The sequence below is a fragment of the Ostrea edulis genome, chromosome 2 (genome assembly GCF_947568905.1).
Source record: "Ostrea edulis chromosome 2, xbOstEdul1.1, whole genome shotgun sequence".
Classification (NCBI taxonomy): domain Eukaryota; kingdom Metazoa; phylum Mollusca; class Bivalvia; order Ostreida; family Ostreidae; genus Ostrea; species Ostrea edulis.
The window spans coordinates 12,782,808-12,801,940 of NC_079165.1; the positions used below are offsets into that span (position 1 = coordinate 12,782,808).

Below are 19,133 nucleotides of genomic sequence, written 5' to 3' on the forward strand. Positions count from 1 at the left end.
AGAAAACCATACACACGTTAAAAGAACACCACACACATGTTAAAAGAAAACTACACACATGTTAAAAGAAAACCACACACGTTAAAAAAAGCTACAATGGTGGTATGTTAGTCTATAATAGTGGTATGTTTGTCTATAATAGTGGTATGTTTGTCTATAATAGTGGTATGTTAGTCTATAATAGTGGTATGTTTGTCTATAATAGTGGTATGTTAGTCTATAATAGTGGTATGTTAGTCTATAATAGTGGTATGTTAGTCTATAATAGTGGTATGTTTGTCTATAATAGTGGTATGTTTGTCTATAATAGTGGTATGTTTGTCTATAATAGTGGTATGTTAGTCTATAATAGTGGTATGTTTGTCTATAATAGTGGTATGTTTGTCTACAATACATGTAGTATTATTTGTGGCATTCGTTTAGTTGGAGTTGAAATGGCTGCACAGTAACACATTTTTTTAAATTTATACTCACATTGTGTGATTGCTGCACAGTAACACATTTTTTTTTATTTATACTCACATTGTGTGATTATTGGATTGATTCTTGACATCAGACTTCCTGTACACCATCATGTCTGTGGAATTTAAATACACATGACTGTGTCGCCATGCTGGCTACAAAGACAAAAATGTTCAAGTTACAAAGTAACAAGCTGTACTTGTGAAACACAAAAGCCCCCTTATAGCAGCAAAGTTGATAATGACCAAGATTAAAGTTTTTTAAAAGTTGGTCAGGCGGCCACAAAACCTAAAACTGGCATCCAATGAAAGGTCTTCTCACAAAGCCATTATGAAATTTTATATTCCACCTTTGTTGCAAAAAAAATTGAAAAACTAGTTAATTCAACAAAAAAATTTTTTCTCTCATGCATGTCCTTGACCTAATTCAAATGACCTTAAGCTAGGGTCACAACACAATCCCAATCATAATTGACCCTTTGCTGAGTATGGGTGTTTCTTGATTACAACACCCTTGACATTTAAATTAGATTCAAATTTTTCCCCCGGCAACATTGAACTTGATGATCTTAACCTTAGGTATAAGTTTCAAATCTACATCAGAATTATTTCCCAGGAATATGATGTGAATTAAAGAGACACTACAGCTCATTTTCCACATTTTAATAAAGTGTTTTTTAAAACACGTATTGATAAAATGATAAATATCATATCAATACTGACAATTTTGAACAATTGGATGCATCAATTTACTCTCAAATGCTCTTTGAAAATCGTCCGGAATTCAAAGGTTTCTTCATGCTGACTCGGACTATTGAATGCTTATTTACATCACATGGTTTTGAATGACAGCAAAGGTGTTGTGTAGGAAATTATTTAAATTCCCCTTCAAGGGGGTCCACACTCACCTTTCAAGTATAAGATTATTCCCTGCTCCTTATAATAAGTAATTATATAAATCATTGTTTCAACAGAAGCCCTTCCATGTTCCAATTGACCGATGTTTTTACAACTAACGTGTGTGTTCAGATAAAAATAGCACAAGTTTACTTTTAAAAAGCAGTGTCTTCGCAGCTAGTCCCAATGGCAGATTTATGGGGGGGGGGGGGGGGGGGGGGGGCAGGATCCCCCTCCCTCTCGCCACAAATTGTGAGTGAAAATCCAAATTTTGCACCCAGAAAGCCGATTACTTTGGCTAATATTAGACTTTCTCATCCCCCTTCGGAAATCTTAGCTAGATCCGCCACTGAGTTACAATCGTTTCTCCTAGCCCTTTGTTTTCCAACAGTCATACTGATCGCAAGTTCAATTTTATTTCACATATTAGTTTTATCTCATTTTATTTTTACCTCTTTTCTTACAGAATCTGTCAAAATTCTAGATCTATCTATCCACTACACTTCTCTCAATGGACGACATGCTGCACTGTTTACTGTCTGTGCGCATGCGTCTGAAGACCGAAAGGAGGAGACTCGATATTTTTTGTATAGGCCATCAAAAAGTATTAAATTTTACGTTAAAACGAGAATTTTTGACTTTAGATAAGTGTTATTTTCGCAATGTTCATACATTCAACAATGCAACAAAAATTGAAAAAGCGCTGGGAAAATTGTCATTTAATGATTTTTGCGCAAAATGAGCTGTAGTGTCTCTTTAAGTTTTATAATGCACTGTAAATACACTGTAGATCACTTTTAGTTCATGACTATTTCTGCAATCCTGTCTCATCAGATTTACTCACTTCTATATATTCTTTGCAGATATTCCATTTCTTCATCATGACATGTGACACAATATTTCATTACATTAAACTGTATAAAATCCTACTTTCCACATTAAAGTAAACTTGTGTAGTTTAACAAAACATGACATTCCCACAATAGAGAGTGATTTACAATAGCTACTGGCCATATCTGTATGACCTCCAAAGAAAGAACAGACAACTCTCAGTGGCCATTGTAATTTAGGGTGACTTCAGTTCGTACCCGACTTCGTAACTAGTTAGTAGAGTCAATATTCCAATGTTCTTTCTTACTCCCATGTATAATACTCCAGCCAATCACATCCATTGCTTAATAACTCACACATACTTACTGACAGTATCATTACCAAGACATATTGCTACCACACTAACCCTTGTAGAGGGTGCAAGGTTGAAATGTTGGGTCGAGTTCAAATGTCACAATACATCATATGAGAGTTGAAACTCTCTATGTTCAAATGCAACTCACGTAGCCCGAGTTAGAACCTGAGTACGAGATGAAGACACCTGTATTGTTTCCTTCATGAGCAGGCCATTGTCAAGTAAATCAGCAATCTGGATGCTGGTAAGAAAACTTCCCATTAACAGCTATTTAAATTGTGTCAAATACATGTGAGAAATCATTAAACTTTCACATAATTTTATCTGCATTCTGAAGCTTTCACTATCGATAAAAAATTCATTCAGAAATAACTTTTAGCATTTTGGTTTGAACATATCACTAAAATTTACAAAGGGATTGAGCACAAGTTCTTAAAAAACTTAGAATGCTTTCTTTTTTTGTGCATTCTTAATATTTTGAGAAAGCAGGATGAATGTGATTGAGTTCTGGAATAATTTGTATGATGTTTTACTCTATATACTGCACAGCAATTCAACCACAGCTACCGAGTGCATGTATAAAATTCACTCATCATTATTCTTCACAATCAATCTTTATATTACTCTATCATTTTATAAAAGGTGTCCAAAAACCTGGTACTTTTCATGGAAAATCATTCTCATTTCAACAAATCAATTTACAAATTCAACACACCTTCCTCCAAACATGACTCATTCATCTAACTATTATCATCTAATCAGGTTTGTCATTAGCCACTTGCCCACTCAACAATGCAAATAAATGATCAATGCTGTAGACACGGTCACCCACACAGCAAAGAAAGGTTTTCCCAGAACATTCTCATGTTTTGTAGAGATTTCATAATTCTACTCTTTTCATAAAACACTTCACTAAACAAGATCATGTTTGGAAAAAAATGTGACGATTTATCCACAAGAACTTGTAACATATAACATGTATTTTATATGTGGTGTACATGTAAAAGTCTAGCTCACTCAGAAAAATAGGACTTCAAAGGTGACGAGTGAAAAATAGGCATTCTACATCAACTTTATCTAAACAATTTTTGCATTATGCAAGGTGAAGATAACGAACAGTGATCAATCTCATAACTCCTACAAGCAATACAAAATAGATAGTTGGGCAAACACGGACCCCTGGACACACCAGAGGTGGGATCAGGTGCCTAGGAGGAGTAAGCATCCCCTGTTGACCGGTCACACAGTGAAAGCACAACTAGAAATGATTCATGGATCTGCCAGAATGAATAAGAGGTCCATGGGACAAATTGTTTTATACCTGTGTAGTTTTGTTTTCCCATGTAAAACATTTAATTCCAATCCCATTTATGGCAACAACCAGGTGGAACAAGGTGTGAACAAACTCAAGTAAATACTGGATATCAGTTTGACATATTGTAATTATTTTCTACTTCTAGTGATTTTCCACAGTAAATACTGGATATCAGTTTGACATATTGTAATTATTTTCTACTTCTAGTGATTTTCCACAGTAAATACTGGATATCAGTTTGACATATTGTAATTATTTTCTACTTCTAGTGATTTTCCACAGTAAATACTGGATATCAGTTTGACATATTGTAATTATTTTCTACTTCTAGTGATTTTCCACAGTAAATACTGGATATCAGTTTGACATATTGTAATTATTTTCTACTTCTAGTGATTTTCCACAGTAAATACTGGATATCAGTTTGACATATTGTAATTATTTTCTACTTCTAGTGATTTTCCACAGTAAATACTGGATATCAGTTTGACATATTGTAATTATTTTCTACTTCTAGTGATTTTCCACAGTAAATACTGGATATCAGTTTGACATATTGTAATTATTTTCTACTTCTAGTGATTTTCCACAGTAAATACTGGATATCAGTTTGACATATTGTAATTATTTTCTACTTCTAGTGATTTTCCACAGTAAATACTGGATATCAGTTTGACATATTGTAATTATTTTCTACTTCTAGTGATTTTCCACAGAATTTATCTATCCATTCCCATGGAAAATGTTAACCCCATATTGTGTCCTAGAATTATGGTGTCAGACCAGACTTTGATTTACACTAACATGATGATGCTACCATACTATACTAAGTAAGTCTACCTTTTTGTGGATATTGAAAAGTAGAATCTTTGAATATTCCTTCCTATGTAAATTTTAAACCCCATGTGTGGCCCTGCTTATAGTTCTTATAGTGTAAACAAACATGGACAGTTGGTATGTATGACTCTATCACAGTTATGCATTTTGACTACAGATAACTCCGTTTACCTGATCAAGATATAGGGCTCATGGCGGGTGTGACCGGTCAAGAGGGGATGATTACTCCTCCTAGGCACCTGATCCCACCTCTGGTATATAAAGAGGTTCGTGTTTGCCCAACTATCTATTTTGTATTGCTTATAGGAGTTATGAGATTGATCACTGTTCGTTATCTTCACCTTTCATGTAAGATTCTATGTTATGCATATCAAGGTTACCTAGACATTCAGTGGGCCTGTGGATCTACACCTCAACAATATTAGCAAATCAATTTATACGATATATATATAAACCCAGGAGATCTTTCCAATGAAGGTTTTCACTTAACTTTCTTACCCCCCCCCCCCCCTTAAAAAAACCCAAAAACACAAACAACTTGTAAATGTATACTACAGGAGAGGACATTTTAATTTGACAGAATGTATTCTGGCAATTCTTCACAAGAAAACTTAAAAAATTTCCCAATTAAACTTTTGAACCCCACCTTGACTCCTGGGACCAACATGGTATAAACACAACTAAATCTACATGTACGTATACACTTCCCGAGGATGTCTGAATTCTGATATCACGAACGTTTAACTGTATCTTTATGGTTCTTCAGAAGTTTTTAATTAATTTTCCTATCTATTTCAGTCTTCCTTGTAGGCCTGTACCCCGTTGTTCTGGGGATCATTATTTGAACAAACTTGAATCTGCATTACGTGGAGAATTAGCTCCATTGGAAGTTGTTTTCCTTTTCTGGTCCTGTGGTTCTTGAGAAGATTCTTCCTCTCTTGATAACAAAGCTACATGTGATGTATCAAATCAATCATGTGACCTATAGAGTGGCTACAAGCTTTCTCTATGAAGTCCCGCAGTGACCATGACCTTTTGACCTCAAATTCAATAGGGTTCTTCCTCTCTTAATAACAAAGCTATATATGAAATATCAAATCAATGAAGCAACAATGTGTTTTGTAGAGTGTTCTGTAGTGACCTTGACCTTTAGGTCCCAAAATCAATTGCTTCTTGCTCTTTTGATAACAAAGCTACCTTTAAAGTATTTAAAATTCAATCCAGCAAAGAATGTGGCTTGTAGAATATCTACAACCTTAGTGTTACACACACTCACAAATTTATCCACGCACAAACAGTCCCTTTACTTATATTATATTCCTAAAGCAATGAATTGTGAGGGTATGATAAAAAACAATTTAGAAGGCCCCTGAGGAAAATTATTGTGATTTACTAATCGAGTCACTGTCTATGAATGTACATGTACAATCACTATCATTAACCCAACTCCCCCCCCTCAAATCAACCAATTCTGAAAGTCCTGGCAAAAGTTTTAGATACAAAACTTATCATACGACTGTGTACTAACCATTCCTGAAAACTGGACGATTTTTGTTTTTGTTTTGGAATTTACTGTTCACAAACAGGAAACACTGCCGGTATCAAACATCATAGGTCTGACACGGCGCCAGAATCAGGATTAAATTCCCATCCCCGATCATCCAGGTCCCCGATCAGGATTAAATCCGGCCCCCAATCAGGATTAAATCCGGTCCCTGATCAGGATTAAATCTGGGTCCCTGATCAGGATTAAATCTGGGTCCCTGATCAGGATTAAATCCAGGCCCCCAATCAGGATTAAATCCGGGTTCCCCTGGTTGTGAAGCAAATGTATCAGTAGTAAGAACAGCCTCTTTACAGCCAGGGGCCAGGATCTGATACTGACACTGCGTAAATCCTAACACCCAATTGCCTATTATTAAACCCAATGCTGTATGAGATGTCGCTGGACAGATAAATACCGTAATGCATTAATATATCGGTGTATCTTTAGTCAGACAGTTGTCTAGTATAGAGAAGTTGCACTACATATCAAAATTATCTCTCCCCTTAGAATGGGCTTGTCCTTCATTTGAAAAAAAAAAACTTGAACTCCCTTCACTCAAATCTAAAAAAAATTTGACAAATTATGGAAAGTTTATTACAGTAACCACATGACAAACAATCAGACGACAGCAACAATTTGGATCAGAAAAGCTCACTGAGCTAAAACTTTACCTCTATAATGAATTCCTCTCCACCAGTAGAAATGTGAGCTAGAATACCACCGGGGTCTACAGACACTGTACAACTCGACCGGGGATCATCTATAAAGAAAAAAGTCAGTTAAAAATACCACCAGGGTCTACAGACACTGTACAACTCGATTGGAGATCATCTAAAAAAAAACAATTGCAGTCAAACCTTTTCACTAACTACAGAAAGTCTGTAAAATTTTAAAAGCAATTGTAACAGGAAGGGAGAAAATGCAACGGACCAGACCGGGATTCAAACCCGGGCCTCCTGAATCTCTAGTCAGGTGCTCTACCAACTGGGCCATCTGGCCACCGGCGATTGAACCCAGCTGACTGCTACATTCCTCCTTCCTTAAATGTCTTCACACCTGAAGACATCAACCCAGGCTCTTAATCCTCTGGCAGGCATTTTCACCTGTCAGTTCCAGGGCCTGGTCATGGCACCAAATGTAACAGGAAGGGAGGAAATGCAACGGACCAGACCGGGATTTGAACCCAGGCTCCTGAATCTCTAGTCAGGTGCTCTACAAACTGAGCTATCTGGCCACCGGTGATCGAACCCAGCTGACCGCTACACAATAAAGTTGTAATCTAAACAGTGTACTTTGAATAAGAATTAGATAAATGCCCAAGGGCTATAACTCTACCAAAAGTAAGTATTTGTAATGATGTGCATATTTTCATGATACATGTATATTCCAAATTTCAAATCAAAATTTCTGATGATGAGAGGTCACGGAATTGTTTGAAAGTTTCCAAAGTCCAAGTGGCTCAATCAACTCTTCCAAAAATTATTCAGCCAAAGCCAAATGCAGACTGTATATTTTCAGGGCATATCTATATTCCAAACTTCAATTCAGAAAGTCCAATGCATGTTTGAGAATAATGAGCAGAAATTGACTTGTTTAAATTTCCTAAGTCCAAGGGGCATAACTCTGCCAAAAACTATCTGACCAGAATCATGTAGAAAGTGGACCTTCATATTCTAATAATATATCTATATCTTAAATTTTAATTCTAAACATCCATATATGACTAAGATAACAAGAGGTACTGTGAGCAATGCTCACTAAGAATACCCCCCGCTTACCCCATTCTCCCAAAGGGTGTTGGTAATAGGTATAAACTACCTCTTTTCTGAGTGTAAAAAACAAATGGCATGACAAACCGAACCATATTGCTACTTCGATGTCCAGTGTGCTTGACCTTTGACCTTTTGACCCCAAAATCGATAGGGAACATCTTCATCCCATGGGTAGTCCATATATATGATATGGTGTCAGTAGGTGGAAAGGATAATGCTTTAGAGCCCGGAAACCATTGCGTCTACAGACGGATGGACAGACAGACGGACAACCCAATTCCAGTATACCCCTCCCACAACTTGTTGCGGGGGGTATAATGAGTGGAAACTATGAATTGTTTGAAAAAGTCTAAAGTTCATATCTATCTCTGCCAAATATCTTTTGACCTGAACCAAATACAAACTGGACCTGTGTATTCTTGTAAAGTATCTATAGCCTGAATTTCAATTCAAAATATCCACAGAAGACTGAGATAATGGGTGAAAATTATACATTGTTTGAAATGTTCTAAATTCAAGAGGCATAACTCTGTCAAAAATTGTTCCACAAGAACCAAATAGGAAGTTCACCTGGATATTCCCATTATACATCTGTATAACAAACTGTAATTGAATGTGTGAATCTGTCGCAGAGATAATGAAACTGAATTAAGATGGAAGGATAGAAGGGTGGAAAAGACAATTTTATACTCTCATGGCGGGGGCATAAAAAGTGAATGTGAAACTGAAAAATCTGTCTCCGAAACATCAGAGGAATTATCATCCTCAACACAGAATACTTTTGCTTTATACACCCTTTCCCACCGATGTATTTTCTTGTTCCTAGACAGTAACAATTTTGTGGAGTGATAATTTTGGGGTATTGTAGTGAATAACCTTTTTGATTCTCACAAATGCAACTCATGTTCAATCTCCACATTGACAATTAGTGTCAAACTATAGCTATTTGGGGGGTGGGGAGGGGATGGGTGCTAATGTTTACCTATTTGGCAATATTTTCCAATCACCAACATAATTATCGCCAAATATTATCCCCTTTAAATTAACACCATGATAGTAGATATTAATTCAATTTACAATATATACTTATGCTTATGTCTTCAGGGCATTGGCAAGGTGCGTCATCCTAGAGGAAAAACATTTAGATCATACGCGTTCTTCATTTACAATCGCCATTTCCTGTTGACTGTCAATGCCCATCCGGTATTTTTCACTTGTTGCCTGTCAATGCCACTTACGTGTTTTTCAAATATGATATACAGGGATTTATCTAGATTCTTTTTACTACCAGCAAAGGGTACCTTTCCCCCTTTCAAAACAAATTAATATTTTCCCTTCCACAGGTAGAAATTCCCTCAATTGTAGAAACTACACAAAATTGTATGAGAATTTTAACAAAAATCATTTTTATATAGTACATGTATAGTCATTTTCTATAATTGGCAAAGTCTTACAATATAGATAATAATGAGTAATCAATCAATTTATTTGCCTGTTTTAATATATTATAATCTGAGGATGTCCTCACCTTTCTTCCTCCCAAAATTCCCCTTAAATATGAAATGGGTAGTAACATTTAAAAGCAGGATAAAACCCTGATATATATTTCACTTCCTGTTGACTGCCATGCTCCTCAGACAATTACTTTAAAAATCAATAGCAGTTAACTTAATGCTTCCTTGTTAAGCAGATTAACAATGTAGAAAGTGAAAACTGTATTCCTTAAATATCAACAGGTGCTTGTTAAATGGAGTACCCATAAAAGAAGAAACCAACGATAATGCTGTATTTTGATGACAAGGCTTCATACAAAAACAGTAATTGCATAGTTGTTTTGCATAATTTATAATTTACACATACATATACAGTCAAACCTGTATTAAGAGACCTTCCAACGGAGAATGGAAAAAAGGTCACATATGACAGGTGGTCTCTTAATACAGGTTGCCTATTTTCCGCAGTTAATAGATAAAATATCGTAAATAATTTGTACAATGGAGAAAATGACTACATGCATTTGGAATTTATCATTAAGAATATCAAGTACGGTTTTAATAGTTGTAAAAGAAAATTAATAATACACTGTAGTTAAAAATCTAGAATATGATGTGCTGTATCATAATTTTTATTCATCAAAAATTACATTTAATCTATTTAAGAATGATAAACTTTACATGCATTTCATATTACACATTTACATGAGATTTAAAAATTATTTATGAACTGCATGTAAATTTTCTAAAACTTATAAACACTTTGTTGTAAAGGGTATTTATGTATAGCCTACTTGTACAGTGTAACTAAAAAATGCAATGCTTGTGGTAAGAAAGCAAATGGTGAAGTGTTGCGTCTCCTTTTGTACAATACATGCTGGAAAAATGTTATTCAATTTGAGAAACATTAAATAAATCACAATATCCATTGTACATACACAGCAAATCTTTTAAGCTTAGAACTAATGCAGGCAATTTTCTTGAACTCGGACGTGTCAAATACTCGGGACATGTCGAAGTGAGCCGCTAGTTCCGGTCATTATTCTGGAAACCTCAAATATCTCATGCAGGAAAAACTGCCAATACTCCGTTTAAAATTTCAGTCCTAAGCACAATATTTACCTGATTTATATCACAATGGGGCAAATTTTTACTCTGTTGAACATAATGGTATAACAAGTGGTAGATTTTCATTTCCGATCTAGCCTACCCGGCGCTTCTTAAAGTTTGTCGAAACTCACACCTTCAAATACACCGGCCTTGATTTTGTTAAATAAACATCAACTCGGGTTTTATTAATTAACCACACACGACACTGCATGTTGACAGCTTAGGTATAATAATTTATTCAGAGGGCTGACTAAACAAGATCATCGCCAAACTGTGCGTACCAAAACGAAAGTGTTGGGGGCGATAATTCCCAGAATAGTCGTGCGTTTGAAAACGAAAGTGTTAGGGGCGATAATTCCCAGAAGAGTCGACTCAACCGAAATCGAAAGTAGTAATCACGTTGTAATCGAAAAATGTACAGTCGTTAAATAGAGGTAAAATTTCGTGAAAATACACGAAAAGGTTGTAAAAATCATGGTTGTTGGTCGCGTCAGACAGGTGGTCGTTTAATACAGGTACAATATATAGAGTAACGTCTTGGGGGGAACTTTTTATGGTCACATACGACAGTGAGTCGCTTAATACAGTGGGTCGCTATGGCAGTTTTGACTGTAAAGCTTTTAAATGAAATGCTATCTTAAATTCAAATGACTTGCCATATTCATAATTAGAATTGTCAAATTTTTCAATCCCCCCCCCCCAAAAAAAATATACAATATACATGTATCATAAAAGAGTACAGTGAATGTATGGCAGCACTTAACATATCCACTCCCAGCTTAATATGTCTGTATTACCTGTGTTGTACTTATCTGTCTGTGTTACCTGTGTTGTACTTATCTGTCTGTGTTACCTGTGTTGTACTTATCTGTCTGTGTTACCTGTGTTGTACTTATCTGTCTGTGTTACCTGTGTTGTACTTATCTGTCTGTATCACCTGTGTTGTACTTATCTGTATTACCTGTGTTGTACTTATCTGTCTGTGTTACCTGTGTTGTACTTATCTGTCTGTGTTACCTGTGTTGTACTTATCTGTCTGTGTTACCTGTGTTGTACTTATCTGTCTGTATTACCTGTGTTGTACTTATCTGCCTGTGTTACCTGTGTTGTACTTATCTGTCTGTATTACCTGTGTTGTACTTATCTGTCTGTGTTACCTGTGTTGTACTTATCTGTCTGTGTTACCTGTGTTGTACTTATCTGTCTGTGTTACCTGTGTTATACTTATCTGTCTGTATTACCTGTGTTGTACTTATCTGTCTGTGTTACCTGTGTTGTACTTATCTGTGTTACCTGTGTTGTACTTATCTGTCTGTGTTACCTGTGTTGTACTTATCTGTCTGTTACCTGTGTTGTACTTATCTGTGTTACCTGTGTTGTACTTATCTGTCTGTGTTACCTGTGTTGTACTTATCTGTCTGTTACCTGTGTTGTACTTATCTGTCTGTGTTACCTGTGTTGTACTTATCTGTCTGTGTTACCTGTGTTGTACTTATCTGTCTGTATTACCTGTGTTGTACTTATCTGCCTGTGTTACCTGTGTTGTACTTATCTGTGTTACCTGCCTAGTATTTACCTATCTACCTGCTTGGTACTTACCTGTCAGAGTGCCCCTGTGTAGTATTTACAATGTACCTGTCTGCCTGCTTGGTACTTACCTGTCAGTGTACCTGTGTAGTATTTACAATGTACCTGTCTGCCTGCTTGGTACTTACCTGTCAGTGTACCTGTGTAGTATTTACAATGTACCTGTCTGCCTGCTTGGTACTTACCTGTCAGTGTACCTGTGAAGTATTTACAATATACCTGTCTGCCTACTTGGTACTTACCTGTCAGTGTACCTGTGTAATATTTACAATGTACCTGTCTGCCTGCTTGGTACTTACCTGTCAGTGTACCTGTGTAGTAGTGTGTGTGCTGTAGCAAGCTCTTCCTCTCCGATCCTTTTCTATCCACAATCACAGTCTCCAGTGATGGAGTGACCACACTGGATTTTCTCAGCTCAATATCAAAATTCCTGTGTGAGGAAAAAACACGTTGAATCTTGATAAATATGGAACGGCTATTTTTATGGCTGGAGATTCTGACAGAAATGATCTTCCCAGGTCTCATGCTTCTTTCTCCACAAGTTATCTTTCTAAACTGGAAATAGCCAGAAGTCACAAATTGCCAAATCTGGGCTGTGAAGGGGGTGGTTCGGATTTCCATACCAAGTGTCCATCACAACCTGACTCTTATGGTTAGGCGCATTGTCCTGGTGCAGAATCAAGTCTGGGCACTTTCTATTTATGACTTTCATCAAACCTGATTTGATAACATACTCATAGTAGTTTCCAGTATTAACTGAAGTTTTTTTGGGGGGATGGGGGGGGGACCATGTGATTAAGAATAATTCTGTTGATGTCACAGGAAACAATTAGCATAACCTTCCCCATAGACTTCGTTACACATGCTTTCAATGGAGATGAAGAGGAAGGATGCTTCCAAATTGACCTTTGTTGTTTATTTTCTGGTTCATAGAAATGTACACATGTTTCGTCACATGCTATATAATTCTATTCATGAACAAATTTCTTTTGCATATCTATTGACCTAAGACTGGCAAACATTTACCCGTATACTCATTTACTCCAGCAGAACACGAGGAACCCACCTTGTACAAACTCGCCGCATTCCAAACTTACTGGTTTTTATGCTAAATCAAAAAGTCATTTACATAAGTATATGTAATGGCTTTGAATACATTGAAAAAGTATTGGGTTTTCCCCATACAAAACACTGATGATGTAACTAAAAGTAAGTTGGTGTTGTAACATACTTTGATGGGCTAAAAAGAAGATCGAAGATAGTTCTATGTAAAAACAAGATGTGTTTGTAAAACACAAATGCCCCCGATAATGGCCAATTCCACAGATGGCCAAGGTCACAAGGACAAACATCTTGGTACCAGTAAAAAGAACTTGTCACAAGAAATGCTCTTGTGCAATATGAATTAAAGCTCTAATATTTACCATTTAGAAGTTATGACCAGTGTCAAATTTTTAAAAAGTAGGTCAAATGTCAAGGTCAAAAGGTTTAGTACTCATGGAAAGGTCTTGTCACAAGGAATATTCATGTAAAATACCAAAGCTTTAACTTACTGTTCAAAAGTTATTATCAAGGTTAAAGTTTCAGACAGAGTGACAGACAGGACAAAATCAATATGCCCTCCGATCTTCAATCTCGGGGGCATAAAAATGGTTAATATAAGTCTTATAATCAAATTCTATACTTACCTCTGAAATGCTTTAAACTGCATAAAATGGTAACTGTCTAGAATTGATAGTCTGATATCTTTTTGTCCCACCAACAAAATGTCATCCAGTCTTAGGACTTCATAACGATGCAATTTGTTCTGTACATCACCTATTGAATTTAAGTTTTAACTTTGTAAATGATATCATACTTTATACTTTACATGGGATGTGAATTTCACAAAAGTATGCAAAACACAGTTTTACACAAATATCACAAGCAACTGTATAGCTGGGGTTCACATTTACCATTAAAGAGTACTCTATATCAATGAATATCAATGGAAACTTAACAGTTTCCTTCATAGTATGAAGTATCATAGTTAGAATAATCTGTGTCTCGGGACAGGCCCTCACCATGTACGTAGGAGATTATCACTTTAACGATAGAACATTCTATCTAGAAGTACATGTATTCCATATAATGATCACAATACCTGGTACATGTGGTAAATTTAACATCTAAAAGTCCTGTTTATGCCTAAATCCACATATTACAAGTCAACACAAAACAAGAGGCCCATGGGCCACAATGCTTGCCTGAGTCACCTTGGCCTGCTGTTCTCCATCCGAAGATTTTTAAAAGATCTTTACCGCTTTTAACCCCATAACAAATTTTGGTCACATACCACGACTCCAAACTAGCCCAATATATAGAGAGGATCTATTAATTCTTTAACATTCCTTTGTAACTCCCCTGTCCCGGGTTTAAATCACAACTCTGATTATGTCAGCCTGCTTTTTCTCTTAACTGGTCCCTATTGTGACAGCTTCTCCCAATACCAGTTAACATAAACCCGGGACAGGGGACATGTTGAAAATGGATTAAAAGCAACTAAATGTTGATTTCCTTGTGACGGTTTTGTGCATTACTGTTAAATGTTTGAAAACAAATTGTCTATTGCATAAATCCAGGCACATCTGAGTCGAAAGGTCGGTCAAAGCATAAACCGTCACCGACTCTGGCATTTACACGTTTTCCAGAATCTTGTGAAGAGAAGTCGATGAAGGCTATGCCTCTTGACTTCTCTAAAAAGAATAACTTTTTTAAATGTAGCGGTTTTTATTGTTCAGTCTCAAATGTAAAACTTTATAGACAAGGTAATTGCTAAATATGCCCCCCACCCCACCCCAAACATCAACCAATAAAAAAAATAAAATTACACACTGAACTCTTTAAAAAAAACTTGAGAAAAAAAAAAAAAAAAAAGATTCTAAAGCCAATATGTGCTTTGAATAACGAAATAAATTCAACCCATCAATGGCATCATAGGAAGGAGATATTTGTTTGGTCTGGAAGAATGTCTGACATTAATTTTCAAGGGATGCCATTTGATATTTAAGATATAATTACCCTCTACATCTAGGATTATGATAATCCACATCATTATTTGGAAAACAGTTGGAGTTGAGACGATCTTCATCATACATCTTCGATGAAGCGTCAAACTGAAAGTAGAAATTTATTTTAGATGTCGCATCACGATCCCGATCTATCCCGTTAGCCTGGTACCCGAGGCCTTCCGATGTTCAAAGAACGAAGGCCAGGCATCGGATGTCGAATGGATTCTTCCACTGATCAAAATCCAATATGGCGGACTCAATGGTAAGTAATGGGAATGTACGTAAATGAGCGTATCATGGCTTAATTAGCTGTGTCACTTTCGATTTTATGTCATTAATTGCCAGAGACAGACCTTAGGAAATGTATAATACTTGGTTTTCCATGTGACACGCTTGTTTGATATAGTCTTATCTCTTTGTTTTCAAGTAAGTAGGTGATTCATCAACTCGCATATTTTTCACGTGTGTTAAATTAAATCTAACCGTGTCACTTCGTATTTTGTACTATTGATGGGTTGTATTGGGTTGCTGGCGAAGATACATACTGAGTTTTATAGATGACACGCGCCAGTTTTCTTATTTTAAACCGACAATTTCAGATCGAATTTCCTCGACTCATTTTTGGATAATTTTTTATTACATATAGATCTAATGACGTGCTTTACTTTGATAAGACTATAGGCTATAGCTGAAGTTTATATGATGACTTTCTTGTGCGATGATAGGGGTGTTTTAAGCTTTTATTGGACTTATAGTGTACAATTTTACAGATTCTCAAGATTATGTATATTAATCGTTTTAATTTCAGATGAATTTCCATACATAAGAAGAAACACATGATAGTAGATGAAAAAACACCCTCATACATAATGCTTCATGAATATGCAAAACCATGCCAACAGGTATAATAAGATATATATATTGCTTGTGTAGCAGTTAAGGCTATTTATGCATTTTATAATTCAGTAACATGGTGTCTGACAATGTAATTATTTAATTCTTATGTTGACCTGCCAACTTTATGCTTGATCCAATAGGCTTGATTTAAAGTTTCTGTTGTTACTTTGGTTTACTTTGAATATTCTTCAGATTTCAGCAGGGGTCACTAACAATTTCATTGTCAACAGTTACTATTCCTCACTGATTCACTGTCCTGTTTGTCTAAAATTATATTTGTGTGTAGGTCCACAATTTTTATATATTGCCAAAAGTTATACATTGAGGTATTCTATTTTTGCGTTAGCATTATATTTTGCATTTGTTTGTAACTCAAATTCTTTATCTTCTTTATGAGAGAACTGAGTTCATACACTTAAATTTAAAAATCTTAGGCTGTAGTAGCCAGGAATTCTGTATCACAACAAAAACAAATTTTACATAATGTGAAGTACACAATATGGCACTATAGTAACATTTCATTGTTATGCTTTTGCACAAACTCATTGTACTGCTTGGATTTGATAATAAAATCACACCTGCTAAAGCTTCAAGAAAAAATGTAGAAAATCACAATCTGGAGAAACCCAAGACATTCATCCCCCAATACAGAGTTTTGCATTTATGTTTCTCTCACTGTATTGCAAATTTCAAGATAGTTTTCAATACATTAAATTTGTGGTACTTGTGTACCAAATTAATGACTCTTAATATAGTTTTGTGGAAAAGGGAAAAGAAAGATAACCAGATTGATCTCTTTATTTCACCGTGTAGTCTACAGACTCCAGATGGAAAAAGACAGAGAAAGAAATTCTAAAGGGGTATTCAAGGACCCATCCTCCTCCACACTAATTCATATTGGAAGGAATTAACATCCAACTTGAATGAAGAATTACAGACTTCCAGAACAGGTTAACAACAAAATCAATTTGTTACAGTCTGTTATTTCAAGTTTCCCACCTCTTACAGCAATAACAAAAACAATTATTTCTGGCATCTAAAGGTGTGAGAAGTTTATCATATTCTAAAATATGTTCTATTTGTTTGTGGAAGAAATTCAATCCCAAATTGATTATATTAGATACTGACAATTTCTGTATTGATAAAACACAATAGTGAAAAGTGCATGATTTTTTTGTATGGAATGAACTGACCTGCCTTGTTTTATTTCATGTGCATCATGCAGACCCTTTAAAAAAGGAGAAGCCAGATCTTCAGAAGACTTCCTTGAAAATGAGAATTTTTTGAGTGGAAGTGAAGAATATGGGATGCATACAAGCAGACATCAGCATTCCCTCCCTCTTGTTTGTGTAAGTAAAACCTTCATGAATATAAAACTTTAGATGAAAAGGGAAATATATTGACATTCAAAATTCACAGTTGGTTGTTCATCTTCTGCAAAAATTACAGACTTGTTTCATTATTTATCTATGATAAAATACATGTAACGACATAATTAATATTTATGATATATGTGCATTGTGTATTACTACTATTCCTGATCCATATCAATGCAAATCTTTTGTGATATTGTTTTTAATTTTTAGATCAGAGGTGAGCTTTTTGAGAAAGACTTATGGAGGAAGTTTGAGAGTGTCAGTTCTCAGATCAAGAAGTTAGCTAACAGTAGGAGGAGTAGTAATTCATTCCACTGTATGGTCAGAGAAATATATGACATAAAAGACCCGAAAAAGGAGATTTGGCATTGTTTCATGTGGAAATTGGAGAATCTTTGAAATGGATACATGCAACACATACATGTTTCAGTTACTTGGGGATAAAACTTATGAGGAATTTTGCTAACTTTCAGATGGGAATGTGTTGCACAAGAAATGCTTGATCACAACCTTCTTTTATTAGAAACCTTTTCAATACAAATAATTATTTTAAATGAAATTTAGCTATTTCATTAGACTAGTAAACATGTTTTCTGTGCAAGTGTGTGTCTTTGACATTAAATGCTATGATATATTGAAGTATTTTTAAACAATGGAAGATCTCTACTAGTTCTTTCAAAGGAAAGCCAACAACAGGAATCGAACCTGTTCCTCCATCGTACAGATACGAAAGTGTGCACCAGTACACCATGTTGACATATATTAAGAACTAGTAGCCTTGGAGAGTACATATTGTATTATTCTTGTACAGTTGATACTGGTTGGTGTGATATATATATATGTATATATATAATATACATACAGCTTAGTATATATAATGCATGCCTCATGTTTGCTAGTCGTCAATAAAGCATTTGAATTGAATATATTCTTTGTTCATGAAGAAAGTCTAATATTCTGAAATTTAGATAAATCTAGCATTTCTGTATGTGAAATACCTTTAAATCTAGCTGAGAGAAATTTCTTTGTAACCCAGTGTTTATCTGGGTCCGAATAGGTCCTCTGCACCTGATTGCATATTATGAGAAAAGAGTTAACATAGAGTGATCATTGAATAAGATTGATAACTGAAATATTGTGGCACAATTAAGAACAGTCTGATCCTCACTGCTCAAAAGGCCAAAGTACCAAGTATAGGTCTAAATACAGGCAATTGATGGTGACCCTTGAATATGGATGAATTTTAAACAATAGAGAATCAAACAATGATTGTAACTGACATATATATGATGTACATTAAAATATATTAAGAACTGAACTAGCATAAGATCACAACATAAAAGGGCCTGAAAATCGTTGGATGGAAGTTCTTGGGTCCATATGAGTGAAATATTCTCGAGAGGGACGTTAAACAATATACAACTATACAGGCATTCGATCTTGAGGTCAAAACTAATTTCCACATTGTGTTTACATAATTAGTGCATGTAGGTTTAACTTGTATCTTTCTAGAATAAAATGTTATCTTGCTTAATATCAATTATTTACAAACTGCAAGGGTGGCTCATAAACAGCTAGCAGTTGCAATAATATTTATACTGCTTAA

At 35.4% G+C, this 19,133-nt stretch overlaps 1 protein-coding gene and 1 long non-coding RNA gene across 2 annotated transcripts in view; one reads left to right on the forward strand and one right to left on the reverse strand.

The window, feature by feature from the left end:
* LOC125681301 (ADAM 17-like protease) overlaps positions 1 to 15,423 on the reverse strand; it is a 66,076-nt gene extending 50,653 nt beyond the window's left edge. Inside the window, exons 1-5 of the mRNA XM_048921327.2 lie at positions 15,265 to 15,423; positions 13,893 to 14,022; positions 12,504 to 12,634; positions 6,914 to 7,002; positions 523 to 617 (exon numbers count right to left, since the gene is read on the reverse strand). Coding sequence (XP_048777284.2) covers positions 523 to 617; positions 6,914 to 7,002; positions 12,504 to 12,634; positions 13,893 to 14,022; positions 15,265 to 15,337 — 518 coding nt within the window. The 5' untranslated portion in view covers positions 15,338 to 15,423. The remainder of the gene's footprint in view (positions 1 to 522; positions 618 to 6,913; positions 7,003 to 12,503; positions 12,635 to 13,892; positions 14,023 to 15,264) is intronic.
* Positions 15,424 to 18,451, forward strand: LOC130052090 (uncharacterized). Its single transcript, XR_008800452.1, has 5 exons — positions 15,424 to 15,516; positions 16,063 to 16,156; positions 16,965 to 17,101; positions 17,377 to 17,500; positions 17,738 to 18,451. It is a non-coding gene; the product is annotated as an uncharacterized LOC130052090 (long non-coding RNA).
* The last annotated feature ends 682 nt before the right edge of the window (positions 18,452 to 19,133 follow it).